The 19,570-nt window shown below is 40.4% G+C and overlaps 1 protein-coding gene across 1 annotated transcript in view; it reads left to right on the top strand.

Annotated features, from left to right (window-relative positions):
* Positions 1 to 19,570, top strand: part of sun2 (Sad1 and UNC84 domain containing 2) — a 97,683-nt gene that overhangs the window by 50,091 nt on the left and 28,022 nt on the right. The window contains exons 4-11 of the mRNA XM_051934433.1: positions 596 to 724; positions 1,870 to 1,935; positions 6,703 to 6,796; positions 6,874 to 6,935; positions 11,705 to 11,820; positions 13,547 to 13,762; positions 15,119 to 15,162; positions 18,266 to 18,428. Of these exons, the coding sequence (XP_051790393.1) occupies positions 596 to 724; positions 1,870 to 1,935; positions 6,703 to 6,796; positions 6,874 to 6,935; positions 11,705 to 11,820; positions 13,547 to 13,762; positions 15,119 to 15,162; positions 18,266 to 18,428 (890 nt within the window). The remainder of the gene's footprint in view (positions 1 to 595; positions 725 to 1,869; positions 1,936 to 6,702; positions 6,797 to 6,873; positions 6,936 to 11,704; positions 11,821 to 13,546; positions 13,763 to 15,118; positions 15,163 to 18,265; positions 18,429 to 19,570) is intronic.

Raw genomic sequence — 19,570 nt, 5'->3', positions numbered from 1 at the left:
ACCTTCCCTTTCACTGTTGCTGATTTCTATCTGTCACAAATCACTCCTGACACTCTTCTCCACCCATTCCACCCTGCCTGCACTCTCTTTTTCACTTCTCTTCCACAGTCCCCATTACTCTGTACTGTTGATCCCAAGTATTTAAACTCATCCACCTTCATCAACTCTACTCCTTGTATCCTCACCATTCCACTGACCTCCCTCTCATTTACACACATGTATTCTGTCTTGTTCCTACTGAACTTCATTCATCACCTCTCTAGAGCATATCTCTACCTCGCTAGGGTCTCCTCAACCTGCTCCCTACTATCGCTACAGATCACAATGTCATCACCAAACATCATAGTCCACGGGGACTCCTGAGTGTAATGGCGTAAAAATGGCTGCCATCACATCATCCAGGTGGATGCTACACATTAGCGGTGGTTGAAGTCGCTCCCCACTCACTATATAAAGTACTTTGAGTAGTGAGAAAAGCAGTGTATAAATGTAAAGAATTATAATTAATTACTGTCTCCTTATAATCACTCCACCACACACTTTTTCCAAATTCTGATTGCCATTTCTTCCTAATCTTTTGAATTTACCATCGCAGAAACTCAAGATTTGGCGTCTTCTGATCAAAGAAAAGCATGGAATATCAATACAAAGCCATACTCGTCCTTGGGCGGAGATGCCCTTGGAAACTCTTCTGGCTACTCTTCCTCTGAAGAAGGCCACATTGGTAAGAATAAAGTGATACTGCATTTGAGTGTTTTCTGTATTTTTAGAGCATCTGCTGTTATTTGATATGCACATGTTAGAAGTCATCTGTTTGTCCAAATTGACAGAATTGCCTAAGAATAAATAGTCGTTATAAGTGTTGTGCATGAACTAGTTCAAAAGAGCGCGTTCATTGAACAAGCTAATTTTTCTAAGAATGATGAACTTAACGTAACATATTTGCAAGTGAAGAACTTGAACGTGAGCTCATTCAGTGTGGATCTGGTTTAGGTCCAAATTTAACGTTTTGCTTTACCCTGTAATGCAGGGGTGGAGCCGAATCTGAATACGGTATTCAGATAAGCACAAATAGTGGATTTTTACAAATATTTATTTCGTACAAATTTTTTGCCATTAATTTGTATTCAGAAAAAATAAAATGAAATCAAATTGGCGCTGTCTGTGTCTGCCTGCTTGTGCTGACACGAGCATGCGGTGAAGCTCTGCTTTCGCTTTTAGGACAACGTTGTACTTTGCGAAGCCACTTTATATTTTTTCCCCATTGGACATGCAATATTTGACGTGAATTTTGACCGGCAGTGTAATCGGTTAGTTCATCTACACTCTGGTTCCACCATCACCATTTGTGTCACACGGTTGGAGACAGAGCGGTAATGTATATGTATACTTGCATCTATTTAATTTCTTTTTTGACCGGGAGGATATTAACATATATGGTTATACGTGTTTGTTGCTGGGTATAACTCAATAAAGTGCATTTAAATGAAAAAGTCTTCATAATTATTGTATTTTATTCAAGAACACAGTATTTGAGCACTTTGAGTAGTGAGAAAAGCACTATATAAATGCAAAGAATTATTATTATTATTAATTAATAGCCTAATTTAAGGCATGCAAAATTGAACTCATGGGTAATTTATTCTCACTCCTTAAAAATACAAAATGAACTGAACATGAACAAGTTCAAAGTTGAAATGGTAAACTATGAACATAAATTTATTCATTTTAATCTGTGTGAACTGAACTTTGGGTGAGTTCGTGTGAGGTGTGAACTTGCACAACACTGGTCGTTATAAACTAAAAGGAAGCTCCTCCGTCCCAAAAAGGTTTTGTGTATTTATTGATTGTATTTTTTTTCTCTCATAGGTGATGGGCCGGCTGAGGCATTTGGGAATAAGCCGCTACAGCTGAAGGATGTGCTCTTCTCACCAGGTAACTCTTTTGGCCTGTGTGTTCCTATATCTAGGATGATCCTGTGCACAATATGGAAGCATATTAAGTTGGATATTTGTATTAATAAAAATAGAGAGCACAAGAAAGGGAAATTCCAGGAGTAACACAATTTAAAAGAAAAACGCCAAAGACAAAGTCTGGCTCCCACACAGGGCCTGTCTATGCAGGATGTGTAGCTTTGTCTGTCGTGCTTGTGCACTTGTCCATCTTAAATAACTGTATTTGTACTCCTATGTCTCATTTTACGTAACTTTATGTTTGTATTTTGTGAACTCTTTTCCTTCCACCACTGGAATGTTTGTTCTGCTCATTTCCCGACTCCAAGTTCTGTTATCGATTAAAAAGGGGCTTTTTAAATCACTTCAGGGGACATTTTAAAAATAACTTCCAGGGTCTAGAAGTTCCATTGGAACTCCTGGGACTTCCTCTTAGGGTTCCCTCTAGTGGCCCTTGGTGTCCTTGCAATTCCTGGATCCCAGCTGTAAAGGCTGATTTATAATTCTGAATTGAGCCTACACTGCCGACTACGCCATCGAAAGCAGTTCATACTTCCGCATCACACCTGACCACAGGGACACGTTTGGTGGTGTTTGTATCACACGAGAAAAGCAAATGATCCATTAAAATGCAGGCAGTTGTTGCCCTCCAGGATCACCGTTCCTCTTGCTACACGTTTTCTTACATAGGTGAATGCATGTGTCCATCGCATTTTTTCACTTTTTCATACATTTGCTGACTTCCGAACCAATGTTAGCCGATGTTTCGTGTCACAAATTGGCTGTCATCTATTTGTCCTTATAACACTGTGATGAGATATCATATCTTCGACAAGTCTTTTCTTGATCTGCTCCATGTTTACTTCAGAATAGCAGAAGAAGAACAGAAATACATTTCAGGAAATATGTAGCTACCTAATTGGCCAATCAGAATCGTGGGGGTTTGCGTAGGGTCCACATCGGTGCGACATGTTGTCACATTTTTTGAGGAGGGTTCCAAAAGAGCAACACCACAGACTATGTAGGCTTCAGCGTAGCTATGGTGTAGGTTCAACGCATGAGCATAAATCAGTCTTAGAGCCTGTGACAGATGGGGGGCGCCACTGAGACCCAAATCCTGGACACAACCAACACAAATACAGTCACAGGTTCCTAACAGCGGTTTTTATTATACAAATACCACACAAAGGTTTCTTGTAAGGTTGCATAAGCACAATTACAATCAAATTCTTCTTCCTTCCTTCTCATCTCTTCTCTCTCCATCCACTTCCCTCCAAGGAATGCGACTCTGACTCAAATGGTGGAGACTAGACGGCTTCCTTTTATTTTGTACCCATGAGTACTTCCAGTGCCAGGGCATAGCCCGATAGAAGCAAATTGAAAAGACGCCCCAAGAAACTTGGCTTATGAATCCCTGCAGCACCCCCTGACGGCACCCACGGCCTCCAGGAGGACTGACTCGTGGCACTACAACTCCCATTATGCCCTGCAGGTGTCGACATAGTTACTGAGGTCCTGGGATGCTGCTAGGGGATCAACATGTTTCAAAATACAGAGAGATTCACTCAAAAGAGGCCCTGAATATTCTGTTGTAACTCCCGTTAGGATGAAGCAGTTTGAACCAAACAAAATACGCTCTATACCTTGACGTGAGTGTAATCGATTGTATTATATGCTATGCTGGAAGTGATTTCCGTTTTCTGCCAGATACATTTCGATGTGGCGTTCCATGTTCCTGAACATATCAGCAAGTGTCTCTGGGTTGGGAGAATAGCAGCAATTTCACGTTGGATGTTTTCTTTCAGATCTTCCACAATGCAAGGCTTGTTCCGATAGACTTTTCCATTGAGCAGACCCCAAAGAAAGAAATCTGGTGGTGTCTGATCCAGTGACCATGGTGGCCAAAGCCCCTGTTGCCAAAGAAGGACTCAGTTTCTGCCCTGCTCCTTGCTGATGTGTGACTTGTTGCTCCATCTTCCTGGAAATAACCTTCCATTAACTCACGATCATCCAGTTGATTCTGACATTGCTTAACACTAGAATTACCAGAGCCTACGAAAAAACTCGTAGATACACCCACCTTAAATCCATTCGCACCTCTCCCTCAGCGTCTTTTGTCCTATAAATGTGCCGATTAAGACAAGCAGCAAGCAGCCTGCTATTCCATCCCCCCACAGCCGCAGAACGTGCGTAAAGTTCTCCCGGCTCAGGCCTTGATTGATTATCTGGGAGTGAAGTGCTGGAGTTTTAGAGTAGAAATAATAGATCGTTATTTGGAACACATGCATTTCATGTATGTTCCGTTTCTACAATAATCTGTGTAAACACATTGTTAAAACAGAAACGTTTTTCATATTTTAGTAGTAAATGACGAAATGTTGGCATAAACTATATAATGTGTAAAGCCTGAAGTCCAAAGATCAAATAAACACTTTCACAAAAGGTACACATTTGCTACGACCGCTTTGGTGGCGCAACGGTATCAACTGTTGAGTAATAATCAAAACTTCACGGGTTCGAGACCGGACGAGTCTGTTTTGAGAAGTGAGCTGCTCTTATTCTTACTATCTTAGAATAAAAACATACATTTGATTTCAGTCTGTAACAGCCGGTGTAATTTATGATACTTGTAATGCTTAGCTTTGGTTTTTTTTTTATTCAGTTTTATTCTCTCGGTCGCATTCGCGATTCCACCCCCCCCAACACTCCAAATAAATAACATTTGATCTGGCTTTTATGTAAGTAACATATAAATGTTAATGTTTTGGGAACAAGCAGGAGATGCAGAGGACAGAATATCCCCACAACATCCATTTATTTGGATTTAGTTACTTACTTCCTACAGCGTAAAGTCACAAGTAGACTGCAGAGCTTCCTTAGTTTGATCGACACGGGCATGCTCAAAAAGTACATGTGTAACTACGAAAAGTGCACGCTGACACTTCGGTATTCGAGCAATGATTCAAGAATGCAGTCAGACTTCTTTTTTGGGTACACCGTCCAGATCTAAACACTAGCGTGTAGAGTCGCTTGCGTACTGAAGAGTCTATAGCTGCAGGTGGAAGTTGTCGTTGCTGTACTTTGTATATAATAAGAGACAGATTTGGGGGGGGGGGGGGTTTGGGGGTGGAATTGTGAACGCGAATGAGAGAAAAAAAATGAATAAAAAAAAAAAACAAAGCTAAGCTTTCCAAGTTTAATAAATTTACACCGGATGTTACAGACTGAAATTAAATGTATGTTTTTATTCTAAGATAGTAAGAATAAGAGCAGCTCACTTCTCAAAATGGACTCGTCCAGTCTTGAACCCGTGAAGTTTTGATTATCAGTCAACAGTTGATACCGTTGCACCACCAAAGTGGTCGTAGCAAATGCGTACCTTTTGTGAAAGTGTTTATTTAATCTTTGGACTTCAGGCTTTACGCATTATATAGTTTATGCCAACATTTTGTCATTTACTACTAAAATATGAAAAACATTTCTGTTTTAACAATGTGTTTACACAGATTATTGTAGAAACGGAACACACATGAAATGCATGTGTTCCAAATAACGATCTATTCCACTCTAAAACTCCAGCACTTCACTCCCAGATAATCAATCAAGGCCTGAGCTGGGAGAAGTTTGTGCACGGTCTAAGTCGGTGGGGGGACAGAATAGCAGGCTGTTTGCTGCTTGTCTTAATCGGTGCATTTACAGGACAAAAGACTCTGAGGGAGAGGTGCGAATGGATTTAAGGTGGGCCGGATCTACAAGTTTTTTCATAGGCTCTGATAATTCTAGTGTTAAACGAATGGGTGACCCAATAGGTTCGCACCATGAAGACGCGCTGCTCAGTACTGTACACCACCACCATACTGATGAGAGGTCGAATGACTGAGTGAAGGGGTACGGGCGGTGTGTACCCAGAAGTTGCAAATGGAGGTTAAACACCGCGACGGCTGTCTGGCACCTACCTCATCACTCCAACGCAGGAGCATCCCATCTTGTTCGAAGCTCCATATGCTGAGGAGCGCATTGCATGTTGTTTCGTTCAGATTGCTTCATCCTAGCAAGAGTTATTACATTATATTTGGGGTCTCCTTCAAGTGAATCCCCCTGTAAATGCCAATCTCTCACTGTTCTTCCATTTCAGCTTCCCTTCTCAGTAAGCGTCCCCCTTTTCTCCCGGGTGGGATGCCAGATAATTCTGCTGGGCACTTACACAACCCTCAGGTCATCAGCCCACTATAATGGACAGAAAGGTGCCACATAGAAAGTAGTGGATGTACCTGTTACCACCTACCAAACTAAGCGTTAAAACTTCAATGCTGCTCCATTATCGAGTGTTCATCATGCAATCCATCCCATACTCCCAAGCTCCATCTGTAGTTCAGGAACACCATGTGCCCTAGTAGTGATTGCCCAGTTGCACTGGCACTGCATTACGAATTGTTGCTGCCAATGCTCTGTCTGCTAGGGTATCTTACAGCCTGATTTCTGTCATTTACTGCAATGAATTCTCTGCAGGCTTGATCTACACCAGCTCTTCCTCTCCCACAATCCATATATGATTGCTATTCACGGTATACAACTGTACATTCCGTGTCTTTCTACTGTTTTGTCCTCCATGTTTTTCAGAAGCCGTACCATTTATGTGATCCTTTGGAGTGGTGTTTGATTTCCAAATGTTTTACTTAAGCGGCTTTAATTTCTACATCATCATCATCATCATCATCATTACATTTCATTGTCTGTCTGTCTTTCACAGGGAATGCTTTGAGAATGATCTACTGGTGGCTGGGTACAGCCTGGTACAGCCTGACCACAGGAGCATCCCTGCTGGATGTGTTTGTGCTGACAAGGTAAGGCCCAAGTGAGTGTGTTATGATCATCTTGTCTGACAATAAGATGACCCTAACTGCATCACTTGACATTCCAGGTACAGCGCGGCTCTGAAGAAAGGTCTTTTGGCAGCTCTGCTTCTGCTCTTAATTGGTTTGGGTGAGTAGTTTTGGCCTTATGCATGCATTTTGAATGGAGTATCCATAAGTATTTAGAAATGAAGTCATAATGTTAGGAATATCTCCAAAAGCACTGGCAAAAAAATAAACTCTCTACTATAATAAAATAATCCTGCAACGAGACGAAACTTTGGCCAAGAGATTTTTTCAAGTCCTGCCCTCCTCTCAATCATATTCAACCACGCACACGGTCCTCTCACCTCTCATTCGTGTGAATGCTTTTGTCAGACACGGTTCCTGCACTCTCAGCTCTTATAAATGTTAACTTTTCCTCACTTTAAGTTCCCAAATAAAGAAGACGTATTATGTCCAAATCTTATTGAAGAATTTCATCACAAAGGGTTATCAACAGAAGAAATGAGTACACAGGCAATCCTAGCACTGAGAAACGATGAAGTCAAGCAAATTAACGGGAAAATTGTCGATCGGTTACATGGCAAATTGATTAAATGCGTATCAATAGACTCTGCTGAAACAGTTGGTGGTGATGGTGCAGAAGATGAAAACATCAACTTACAACATCATGAAGAATATCTACAACCGTTAACACCGTCCGGTCTTCCACCGCACAACTACTGTAGAAAGAAGGATGTATCCAAGAAAGGTAATGTAGTCCATCTTCAGGGGATAATATTAGATAGATAGATAGATAGATAGATAGATAGATAGATAGATAGATAGTAGACACCAAAGGAGATCTTGATAGGCCATTTGTATTAAAACGTTAACTGTTTCCTGTTAGAATAGCTTTTGGTATGACAATTAACAAATCTCAGAGCTAAACATTTGAAAAAGTCGGTTAATTTATTAGAGAGAAAGAAACGATATTCACTCACGGGCATTTATACAGTGCATCCGGAAAGTATTCACAGCGCATCACTTTTTCCACATTTTGTTATGTTACAGCCTTGTTCCAAAATTGATTAAATTCATTTTTTTCCCTCATAATTCTGCACACAACACCCCATAATGACAACGTGAAAAAAGTTTACTTGATGTTTTTGCAAATTTATTAAAAATAAAAAAACTGAGAAATCCCATGTACATAAGTATTCACAGCCTTTGCTCAATACTTTGTCGATGCACCTTTGGCAGCAATTCCAGCCTCAAGTCTTTTTGAATATGATGCCACAAGCTTGGCACACCTATCCTTGGCCAGTTTGGCCCATTCCTCTTTGCAGCACCTCTCAAGCTCCATCAGGCTGGATGGGAAGCGTCGGTGCACAGCCATTTTAAGATCTCTCCAGAGATGTTCAATTGGATTCAAGTCTGAGCTCTGGTTGGGCCACTCAAGGACATTCACAGAGTTGTCCTGAAGCCACTCCTTTGATATCTTGGCTGTGTGCTTAGGGTCGTTGTCCTGCTGAAAGATGAACTGTCGCCCCAGTCTGAGGTCAAGAGAGCTCTGGAGCAGGTTTTCATCCAGGATGTCTCTGTACATTGCTGCAGTCATCTTTCCCTTTATCCTGACTAGTCTCCCAGTTCCTACTGCTGAAAAACATCCCCACAGCATGATGCTGCCACCACCATGCTTCACTGTAGGGATGGTATTGGCCTGGTGATGAGCGGTGCCTGGTTTCCTCCAAACATGATGCCTGGCATTCACACCAAAGAGTTCAATCTTTGTCTCATCAGACCAGAGAATCCTTCAGGTGCCCTTTGGCAAACTCCAGGTGGGCTGCCATGTGCCTTTTACTAAGGAGTGGCTTCTGTCTGGCCACTCTACCATACAGGCCTGATTGGTGGATTGCTGCAGAGATGGTTGTCCTTCTGGAAGGTTCTCCTCTCTCCACAGAAGATCTCTGGAGTTCTGACAGAGTGACCATCGGGTTCTTGGTCACCTCCCTGACTAAGGCCCTTCTCCACCAATCACTCAGTTTAGATGGCCGGCCAGCTCTAGGAAGAGTCCTGGTGGTTTCGAACTTCTTCCACTTATGGATGATGGAGGCCACTGTGCTCATTGGGACCTTCAAAGCAGCAGAAATTTTTCTGTAACCTTCCCCAGATTTGTGCCTCAAGACAATCCTTTCTCGGAGGTCTACAGACAATTCCTTTGACTTCATGCTTGGTTTGTGCTCTGACATGAACTGCCAACTGTGGGACCTTATATTGACAGGTGTGTGCTTTTCCAAATCATGTCCAGTCAACTGAATTTACCACAAGTGGACTCCAATGAAGCTGCAGAAACATCTCAAGGATGATCAGGGGAAACGGGATGGAGCTGTGATTACTTATGTACATGTGCTTTCTCAATTTTTTTATTTTTAATAAATTTGCAAAAATCTCAAGTAAACTTTTTTCACGTTGTCATTATGGGATGTTGTGTGTAGAATTCTGAGGAAAAAAATTAATTTAATCCATTTTGGAATAAGGCTGTAACATAACAAAATGTGGAAAAAGTGATGCGCTGTGAATACTTTCTGGAGTGCACTGTACGTTGCATTGTTACGATGAAAGTCCAAACACAGAATCAAAATTCAATGCAATTTTGATGAAAAGTTAATTTAAAAAATTGTTTTTACTGAAGTTTTACAGTAAAAGTGTAAGTTTAAAAAGTATTTGCGTGTTAATTTCAAATTTAAACAGAATGAAATCATAAAACGCAACGAATACCTCTAACACAACATGAAATATAATTTACTTTCAAATTATTACGTATTACTATTTTTTACTATGGTTAATTACTCACTCTAATCTAAAATAGTTACGTCTATTATGCATATGTAACAATTCCCATGAAAATAGCAATCTGTTTAAATTGTGTCCCCATACGCGAGCAGCAGATCTGCGAAGTGGCTAGCGCGTAGAGCAGGCCTGGAGGTTTATGAGCGAAGCGAGCAGGGGGCAAAACCCTCTAGTCTATAATATAAACCATAAAAGGATTAAGGAGAAAACTAAAACCAAGGTCTAAGTCCTTGGAGGAACATAACAGATATGGGTCGTAATGAAAGAGTTGAAACCTAACTGGGGGACAAGAAGGCCCCTCGAGTGACCTGTATGGTCAGCCAGGTGCGATAAGCAGTGCCCCAGGGTCCCATAATTTGAAAGCATCAGAGTAAAACAGAGAAGTTCTACTGAATGTACCATAATTGAAAGGTAGCGGTGTAAAATTCCTCACTACCAAATTATGGGGGTGAGTCTGTGTTGAGGTTTTTCCAGCTCATTAGTCCCATGTTGCTTGTTGGTCAGACACACAGCTAAATGTTTCGCTGTACTCTGTTCAGGTAAATTGAACTTGCACTTCAAATTAGGATGAGGGCCCAAGGAGGCAGCAACACCTGTGATCACTAGAGGGAGCACCGCTAAGATGGTAACAGCACTCTCTAGGGGTAACTGTAAGCCTGGAAGTGATTTCAGTGATTGGTGCAGAAGCATCCTCCACCTCAGGGATTATGATAACAACATAGAGGAGACAATAATGGTCAAGAAAGGTGGGTCTGACTCCAGGAGACTTGGCAAAGCCACAGAAAGGGCGATCAGGCTTTAACATTCAAAACAATAGCAAAAAGCGCCAAAAAACCATGAAGCTTGTCTTAACCAGAAGAAGGACAGTGAAAAATCTGACAAGAGAAGAAACACAATATTTATAGAACAGATGTTTATTATTACAATAACAAAAAAAATACTCAAGAAAGGAAAGCAAACAAATTTGCCTAAAGGCAAACTGCAGCAGCCAAGTCCCAAGACAAATCCGGAGATCAAAAACCATATAAAAAATCAAAGAAATTCAGAAAATCCAGTAAGAAAAAGAAGGTCAATACTTACAACACCACCACAAACCACAGTGCATTTATAAATGACCCTTTTATAGGGCTGACGGGAAGTGATGGACAGGGGGTCCTGCCTCTTGGGGATCCACCCACAAAATCCAGGAGACATGGCAAACCAAAAATACAAACATAGACTTGCATTATCACACAATTAAAAAATCAGGAGTGCTCTCCCATAGACTTTCTCATAGACTCAGATATGGGGATAGATATTTGAGGAGTAAACAGCAAAACAATGATTATACAGTATTTTTATATTATGTACATTAAAGAACCATTAACGACAAATCAAATCAAATCAATAATATATTGAACAATTATTATAAAAGTAAAGTTGAATAAATTGGACTCTACAGCTGCATGAATAAAAAAAAAATGCCACTTCTGGTTAGCAGAAATAGCCCCAAAGTTGAAAGAAATCTACGTTTTGTACCTAATACTTGTATACAAAATTTGGTTGACCTAAGTGAAAGCGTACTCAAGTTATTATGTTTACATATCCACACACACAGACACACAGACATAATTCCAAAAATGGTATTTTTGGACTCAGGGAGGTGTAAAACATTGAGATTCATCACAATCTCAAAATCAAATATTTGGACAATTACAATACTTGCTCTATACTTCATATATGAGAAAGTAATAAATATATTATACATAACAAGGCAAATAATAAAAATACATAACAATGTCTGCACAAGCAAAAGAAACTAAAGCATTAAAAATGAATAAACAGGAATTGAAACATAAGCCAGTGGAGGAACCCAGGCTTAAACATGACATGAGGTTTACAGAACTTACTAAGAAACCCAGTGAGCCAAACGTCAAGATGGTGAGTGGGGATGAAGACTCAACTGCCAGAGACATAACATAGCCAGAGAAGTGACACTGTAATAGTGTAACAAATAAATTAGCAGGACTTTCAAGGAGATCTTTTAATTCTTACAATTATTATTTTTCTCTCTTTTGGTTCAAGGAGGCTGGTATATGTACCCCTGGATTATGACTCTACGAGTCCCAAAATTTTTCAATCAGCCTGTAAAGACAAAAGTGCCTTCAGAATCCATGAACAAAGTGTATGTGCCGCAACAGGTAGGCCCAAAGAGCTGTAGGGTGTCTGAGAGGCACTTTTAGACTGAGCCTCAAGTTTTATGGGTGTGTGATTATTGTAAAATAAACATCTGAATCAGTAACTAAACTGGACTTGAAATCAAAATCTATCTATCTATCTATCTATCTATCTATCTATCTATCTATCTATCTATCTATCTATCTATCTATCTATCTATACTAAAATTAAAGTCCTATCTATCTATCTATCTATCTATCTATCTATCTATCTATCTATCTATCTATCTATCTATCTATCTATCTATCTATCTATCTATCTACACTAAAATTAAAGTCCTATCTATCTATCTATCTATCTATCTATCTATCTATCTATCTATCTATCTATCTATCTATCTATCTATCTATCTATCTATCTATCTATACTAAAATTAAAGTCCTATCTATCTATCTATCTATCTATCTATCTATCTATCTATCTATCTATCTATCTATCTATCTATCTATCTACACTAAAATTAAAGTCCTATCTATCTATCTATCTATCTATCTATCTATCTATCTATCTATCTATCTATCTATCTATCTATCTATCTATCTATCTATCTATCTATCTATCTACACTAAAATTAAAGTCCTATCTATCTATCTATCTATCTATCTATCTATCTATCTATCTATCTATCTATCTATCTATCTATCTATCTATCTGTGTTACACTGTATATTGTATTTTTTTTTTGTAAAAAGGTATAATCTGTGTTTGGCACCATCTAGTGGTAATATAGTGCAGCACATCTTTATAAAATTCAGGGACAGCTGAAATCATTTATTTTCCTGGAAATCTGTGTTATATATGGCAAATGTTACCCTCTTCAGCCTTTACAATAAAATGAGATACCCATCAATGTATTAAAATATAGGAACCGGCAAGTGCAGAGTTAAATATAGCTATATCTGTCCTTTTAAAGACTGGATGAGAGAGTAGTAAAGTTGCTGCTTCGGCCTCACATCACCAGTGTGATAGATTTGAATCCTGGCCTGCTCATTGTGTGTATCAATGTTGCTTGCTTGCTCACATCCACATATTTTTTTATCTATAATTCTGACCTATATCGGCCCTTTATAAATGTAAAGACGTATGTGCTCTCCTATGGTGTGGTATACCATCTGGGGATAGTTTCTGAAGTGCATCTGATGCAGTTAGTATAGCCTCCCTCTCCTGATACCCTGAAAAAAGTTGGGTCGAGTTATGGATAGCCTTTTAGATAGACTGACTTACCTTTTTGGGTAATTTGGCTAATTTAAGTTACATTTATTAATACAGTATTGCTTGTTCCTGAAATGCTCATTAAAAAACATATATGCATATACCATAAAAAGAATATATATTGTAAGGTGTTGCCTGTCTTCTAATCTCTTGCTAGAGAGACAGACAGACAGACACGTTATCCTGCCAACTATACTAAAATTGTTATCAATCTGTCTCTAAAGACTGAGAATGGTCATGTTACTCCCCTCTCACTTACTCATACATCTTAGAGAGCGAGGACACTCACTGTGACATTTCTGCTTGACCATAGTGTTGGTGGGCCAGTTTGACACATGTATTTGTTTCCTAAAATGTATGGACCCCTTATGTTAATGAGTAATACACAGTATTGTGCTCTGTTTTTTTGCTCTACCAGGGCAGTTGTAAGATTACTGTAGCTAAGTCCTCTATGATATTTTCCCATGTGCCCCTGCAGGACACCAGCACTCTGTCTCGTCTGGCTGCTCTGGAGCAGCACCTGAGCTCCCTGAGCAGCGAGAAGGGGGCTTTATATCAGAAGATTGATGAATTTGAGCAGGAGCTGGTGAAGAACAAAGAGGAAACAATGAGGATGAGAGCCGAACTCTGGAATAAAGATAAGGTGGCCGTCCAAATCCAGGAGGCCAGACTGAAGGACTTAGTCATACTGGAGGTGAGCAAAGAAAAAAGCAAAATTATCCAGCATCCTTAGGGATGGGGGAACCCATTAGGCACCCTGTCCATTTTCTCTGTACTTCTTTGTGGTTTATATTCTGTTTGAATTGACTGATTATTCCACTGTATCATGTTGTTTATTTTTGAACTGAATTTCTATGGACTTTATAAAGTACCCTCTGAAAGGAGCTGTGTAAAACCAAATGGATTGATTGACAAAGACTGCAGGAGGTTTAGGAGGAAACGTCTAAGAAAAAGAAACGGATTGGAAAATGTTAAGAAAGTTTGGTGACAGAGCTACAAACCAATTTCCAAAAATGTTGTGACAGCATGTAAAAAGTCTGAATTAGAAGAAGCTGCCCTAAATCAGGGAGGGCATAAGAAATGTGATAATTTACTTCAGAATAAAGAAGAATAATTGCAGCTGGTCCTCACGCTGTCAGTCCTTTAAGTACTTTTTTGGAGTTCTCCACTCTACCACAAACATCTTAATGGAGTGCTGCTGAGTTGGCTCTCCTTCCGTATTAGCAGGGGACATGAGAGTGACCATTGGGTACTTGGCCACCTTCCTGACCAAGGCCCTTCTTGCCTGATTATTCAGTTTGGCTGCATGATCAACTCTAAGAAAAGTCATGGAAGCTCCAGACTTCTTCCATTTCTTAGTTATTGAGGCCACTGGCAACACTCAAGACTTTATAAATGGGTTTATCCCCTTGCCCTGATCTTTGCCTCACCACCATTTTATCGTGGAGGTCTACAGAGAAGTCCTAAGACATCATGGTTTGGTTTTTGTCCTGACCTGCGGTGTGAATTATTGGACCTCCTATACACAGGTATACATGTGTGCCTTTCTGAACGATGAAAATCAATTCAGCTTGCCACAGGTGGACTCCAATGAGGTTCTAGAAACATCTCAAGGAGAATTAGAGCAAACAGGAAAGGGTTTGAATGTGTATATTAATGAGAGATTTCAGCTTTTGATTCTTAATAAATTTGCAAACCTTTATGAAAGCATGCGTTCGCTTTGTCAACGTGGTTTACTGAGTGGAGACTGATGGGACAAAATGTGAATTTTATCCATTTAAATTTAACTCGACTACACGATAAAGTGTGCAGAAAGTGAAAGGGTCTCAATACTGTTTGAATCCACTGTAAAGTCAACATAAAGAAGAAATTAACATAATTATATAGAGAAAGTGGGAGAAAATACATGGAAAGATTTTGTTCGTTGATGTCAAGACTTTGGGAGAACTGAAAACAGAGAAAAGATTTTAAATGCAGGACAATAAAACTTTAGATGATATGCTCTCCAACTCAAAGGTGTTTCATGGCTTTATGTTCTTCTCTTTTCCAGGAAGTTCAAGCTAAGCTGGCCCAAATAAAATCTTCTTTTCAAAGGTATGGATTTTCTTAAAACTAACTCACCATGTGCAGTGTTGAATGTGCGGTGGGGCAACGAGGTTAAGACTTTGGGCTTCAAGCTCAGAGGGTTTGGGTTCAAATCCTGCTATAGAAGCTGTGTGACCCTGAGCAAGTCACTTCACTTGGCTGTGCTGCAATTGGGAAAACAAAAGAAATGGAAGCCATTGTGTCTCATATGTCGCCTTGGATAAAGGTGTCGACTGAATAAGTAAATGTAAAAAATGTAAAATCTAAGAGTTTAAGAAAGCTGAAATTTAGCAAAAGGGCTGGACTGTCTGACCCCTGTATTAAGGAGAAGACGAAGAGAAAAAGATTTGGGGATCCACCATGTATAATACTGTATAACAATAAATGCACGAAAAACAAAGTTCACCCAAGTAATCACAAAGGACAGAGTCCAAATAGAACTCAACTGGGGAGGAGTGGAGTTTGGCTTTTATAGGTGGTGTGCAGGAAGAGGCGGGTCTGCGAGGGGAGTGGCAGGAGTGAGGTCAGTAGGTGGGCGTGGTCTGGACAGGGATGCGGAAGTTGCTGCCGGTTTTAGCTGGGTTTCCTTTTCGATGATCTGTAGAAGATGGAGAAAAGAAGTTAGTACACTTCATCACCCCCCGACTCGACATCTTACCCCCAGTTAAGCCCTTTGACTGCCTCCTATGTGCACACATGTGTGACACGCCATTGTTGTGGACTTAGTAATTAAGGTCATTGGTGCTCTCACAAAGAGTGGTGCTGCCTCCACGACTCCAATTCTGAGTGCAGCTAGCCTGTTCTCCATGTTGCTAATTGGACTCTTATGTCTGCTGGGAGTGTTCTGATTAATTATTGCAAGAAAGAAAAAGATGAATTATCCTCCCATAACCACATGGCTACAAAAAATTTAAATAAATTTGCTTATTAGAAGACTGAAAACAACTGAAAGTATTTAATAGGAACAACCCAAAACGAAACCACTGAGTAACCAGAGGAAGGAAATGAAAAAACAAACAATAACAACAACAATCATAATAATAATAATAGATATCTAAATTGGAAAAAATGTAATGGTGTGCAATGGGAAGTAAAGCATGTCATTAGGTGGTAGACAGGAGATATTTTAATATACAGTATCTCTGTCTGCTTCCCTTTCTGAAGATGCTTGAAATGGATTATGGGAATAAGATGGACAAGAACGATTTGTAACGAGATTTGAGAGGAACGCCTGGTCAGGTAGAGTTGAGTGAAGTAGGAGTAGAGAATGATGAGATGGGCAGAACATGTATGGCACAGGGATGACTCAAGGACAGCAAGAAGAGCGGAAAGATGGATTCTGGTAGAAAGGAGAAGAGCAGGAAAGCCAAGAAAGAAGTGGAAAAATCTGGTGATAGAGGAGTAAGAAGAAGAATCCTGGAGGAAGTGGCACAAGATAGAGAACAGTGGAGGAAGCTTTATAACAGGTGGGGACCCAACGTCGAATATGACGGAAGCATGGCTAACTAACTCCTTTATAAGATGGAAAACCTTAATAGTGGGCAATGGGATTCGTGTTTGAGGTGAGTCATGTCATTAATTGGTAACTGGGAGACATTTTAATGTGTGTTTCCCGACTCCAATTTTAACTGAAGATGCTTAAAATGGAATATGGGAATAAGATTGGCAAGAATTAACAGTAACGAGGATTTGAGACAAAAGCCAGGTCAGACTGAGACTGAGTGAAATAGGCATATCGAGAACGATGAGAACCATAACCCTAACCCTAACCTAACCCTAATTGCACAAGGACGACTCGAGGACAGCAAGAAGAGTGGAAAGATGGATTTCCATAGAAAGGAGAAGAGCTGGAAGGCCAAGAAAGATGTGGAAAGATATGGCGATAGTGGAGTAAGAAGAAGAATCCTGGAGGAAGTGGCACAAGATAGAGAACAGTGCAGGAAGCTTTATAACAGGTGGGGACCCAACGTCGAAGATGACGGAAGCATGGCTAACTAGCTCCTTTATAAGATGGAAAACCTTAATGGTGGGCAATGGGAATCGTGTCTGAGGTGAGGCATGTCATCAATTGGTAACTGGGAGACATTTTAATGTGTGTTTCCCGACTCCAATTTTAACTGAAGATGCTTAAAATGGAATATGGGAATAAGATCGGCAAGAATTAACAGTAACGAGGATTTGAGACAAAAGCCGGGTCAGACTGAGACTGAGTGAAATAGGCATATCGAGAACGATGAGAACCCTAACCCTAACCTAACCCTAATTGCACAAGGACAACTCGAGGACAGCAAGAAGAGTGGAAAGATGGATTTCCATAGAAAGGAGAAGAGCTGGAAGGCCAAGAAAGATGTGGAAAGATATGGCGATAGTGGAGTAAGAAGAAGAATCCAGGAGGAAGTGGCACAAGGTAGAGAACAGTGGAGGAAGCTTTATAACAGGTGGGGACGCAGCGCCGAAGACAAAAGGACCGTGGCTAACTTACTAACTCCTCTGTAAGCTGGAAAAGTATCCTGGTGGGGGGGTTGCCTGGTCATTTATTGGAAGGCTGGGATGCAGAGATACTTGGGCCACTAGGGGAAGCTCAATCAGGACAACCATGCCTTCCTGATCATACACCAGCTGAACACAGGGTGGCGAGGAGAGTGGGCGAGAGTTCAGAGAAGGGAGCAATAGATGCGGAGACGTGAAAGGTTTTGTCGTCTTTTCCATTCATTTTTAGACTTAAACCTCCAAAGCCTTTTATGCTTCTATATGATTGGCTGTTTGTTATAATAAACCCTTTCCTTTTCTTGGTATTTTTAGCATTAATTGGATTTGGGGTCGGTGAGAGTGCCACCTTCTGGCCACAACACATATTTTTATCCATCAACCCATTCAACTGCACTTTTGTTTTTTTTCTTCAATTGGACTAAATATCGCCACCACTCAATGAATTACAAGAATTTTGTGGTTACATTTGTGAACTAATTTTAGGGATTTCATCAACCCAGTGTTCATTTGTCATTTTCTTCCAAGGCTGCTGTTGGCCTAATAGTTAATAACATGAAGAACAAAAGATCAGCGATCTTAAGAGATGTGATGCCTAATCTTGCACTCCTGTGTTTCTCTTCAGCCATCATTCCCAAGATTTCACCTCGTTAGTCAACAAAGTGGTGGGCCTGGAGCGAGAGATTGGCAGTCTGCGGGCAGAGATGAGTGAGATCCAGGGGAGCCAGATGGCAATGAGGGGTGAGCTGAGTGCTGTGCCCAAGAAGATGGGGACCATTAGGAGCCAGGTAATTAAAAGTGGCTGACATGCACAATCATAAAGCCCAACACAGGCACTGAATGGCAGATTGTGGTGACCGATTCTGTCTTCTCAAAGGTCAGTGTCATTGCTGGAGTGCAGCAGAACGTTTTTAGTTAATCGACAGAGCAAGAAACTAGAAATCAAACCAGCTAGACAATGTAATCGCCCTAATGGATGGACCGATGTCCCAACTGGGATGGAGGACACTCTCTTACCTGGCCGGATGGCCACTATAGTAGGACAGCACAAGTGCATGCATATCCTGGTTGGGATGGGTCCTACACACTAGTGGATGGACTGGGGAAGCTTCCAACCAGAAAGAGTTGTTCCCTCAGTATAATAGGTGGCAGTACTCCTTTGGTGTGGCTCCGGTTTTGACGGCTGCAGTTTTGGTGGGCAGTCCACTAGGGGGAGCTGCTGGAGGAATGTTCTCTTGTCATGGGGAGGATCCACCTGACCTGGAAGTGCTTCCATGTGGAAATCTTCAGGTTCGGGATGAAAAGCTGCTGCTCCATCTTACGCGGAGAGTTGGAGTCAGGCAATGGTGGGTGAAGCTTCTCTGGAGGAGAGTGGAGGAAGAGGAAGAGGATAAAGGGTTAAAGGAATTGGGACTGGGACTGGGATTGTGCTGATTAAAAGAAGAAATTGTAAAAGGTATTTTGAATCATAAATTATAGTCTTCATTTGAATCCATATGTTGACTAGTTAAGTCTTCGTATTTGGGGTTCTGCTGCCCTCTACAGGTCACAATGGGAAGTGTTACAATGTCATTCTTATTTGCATTTCATTGATTGTGAAAATGGAAATGGTTTAATTGTTTTTGCTTATAGTGCATTTGTTTTTCATTTTGGCATTTATTGACAATACTTAAAATGAATTTGCTCTGTTTTCATTGTTATGTCTGAGTGGTTGGGGTTCTGCTTCCCTCTACAGGTCCTGACGGGAAGTGTTACAATGTCATTCTTATTTACATTTTCCTGATCAAATCAAATAGCCTTTTATTGTCAATTCACTATATGTGCAGAACATCCAGGAGAATCGAAATACTGTTTCTCTCTCAAGTTCGTGGTACAATAAAATATAAAAAGTATAAAGTATAACATATAAGATAACATTAGAACTTGTAAA

This window comes from Erpetoichthys calabaricus, chromosome 12 (assembly GCF_900747795.2).
Source record: "Erpetoichthys calabaricus chromosome 12, fErpCal1.3, whole genome shotgun sequence".
In the NCBI taxonomy this organism is placed as follows: domain Eukaryota; kingdom Metazoa; phylum Chordata; class Cladistia; order Polypteriformes; family Polypteridae; genus Erpetoichthys; species Erpetoichthys calabaricus.
Note: the sequence above shows the minus strand (reverse complement) of the source record. Positions and strands in the feature narration are given on the sequence as shown.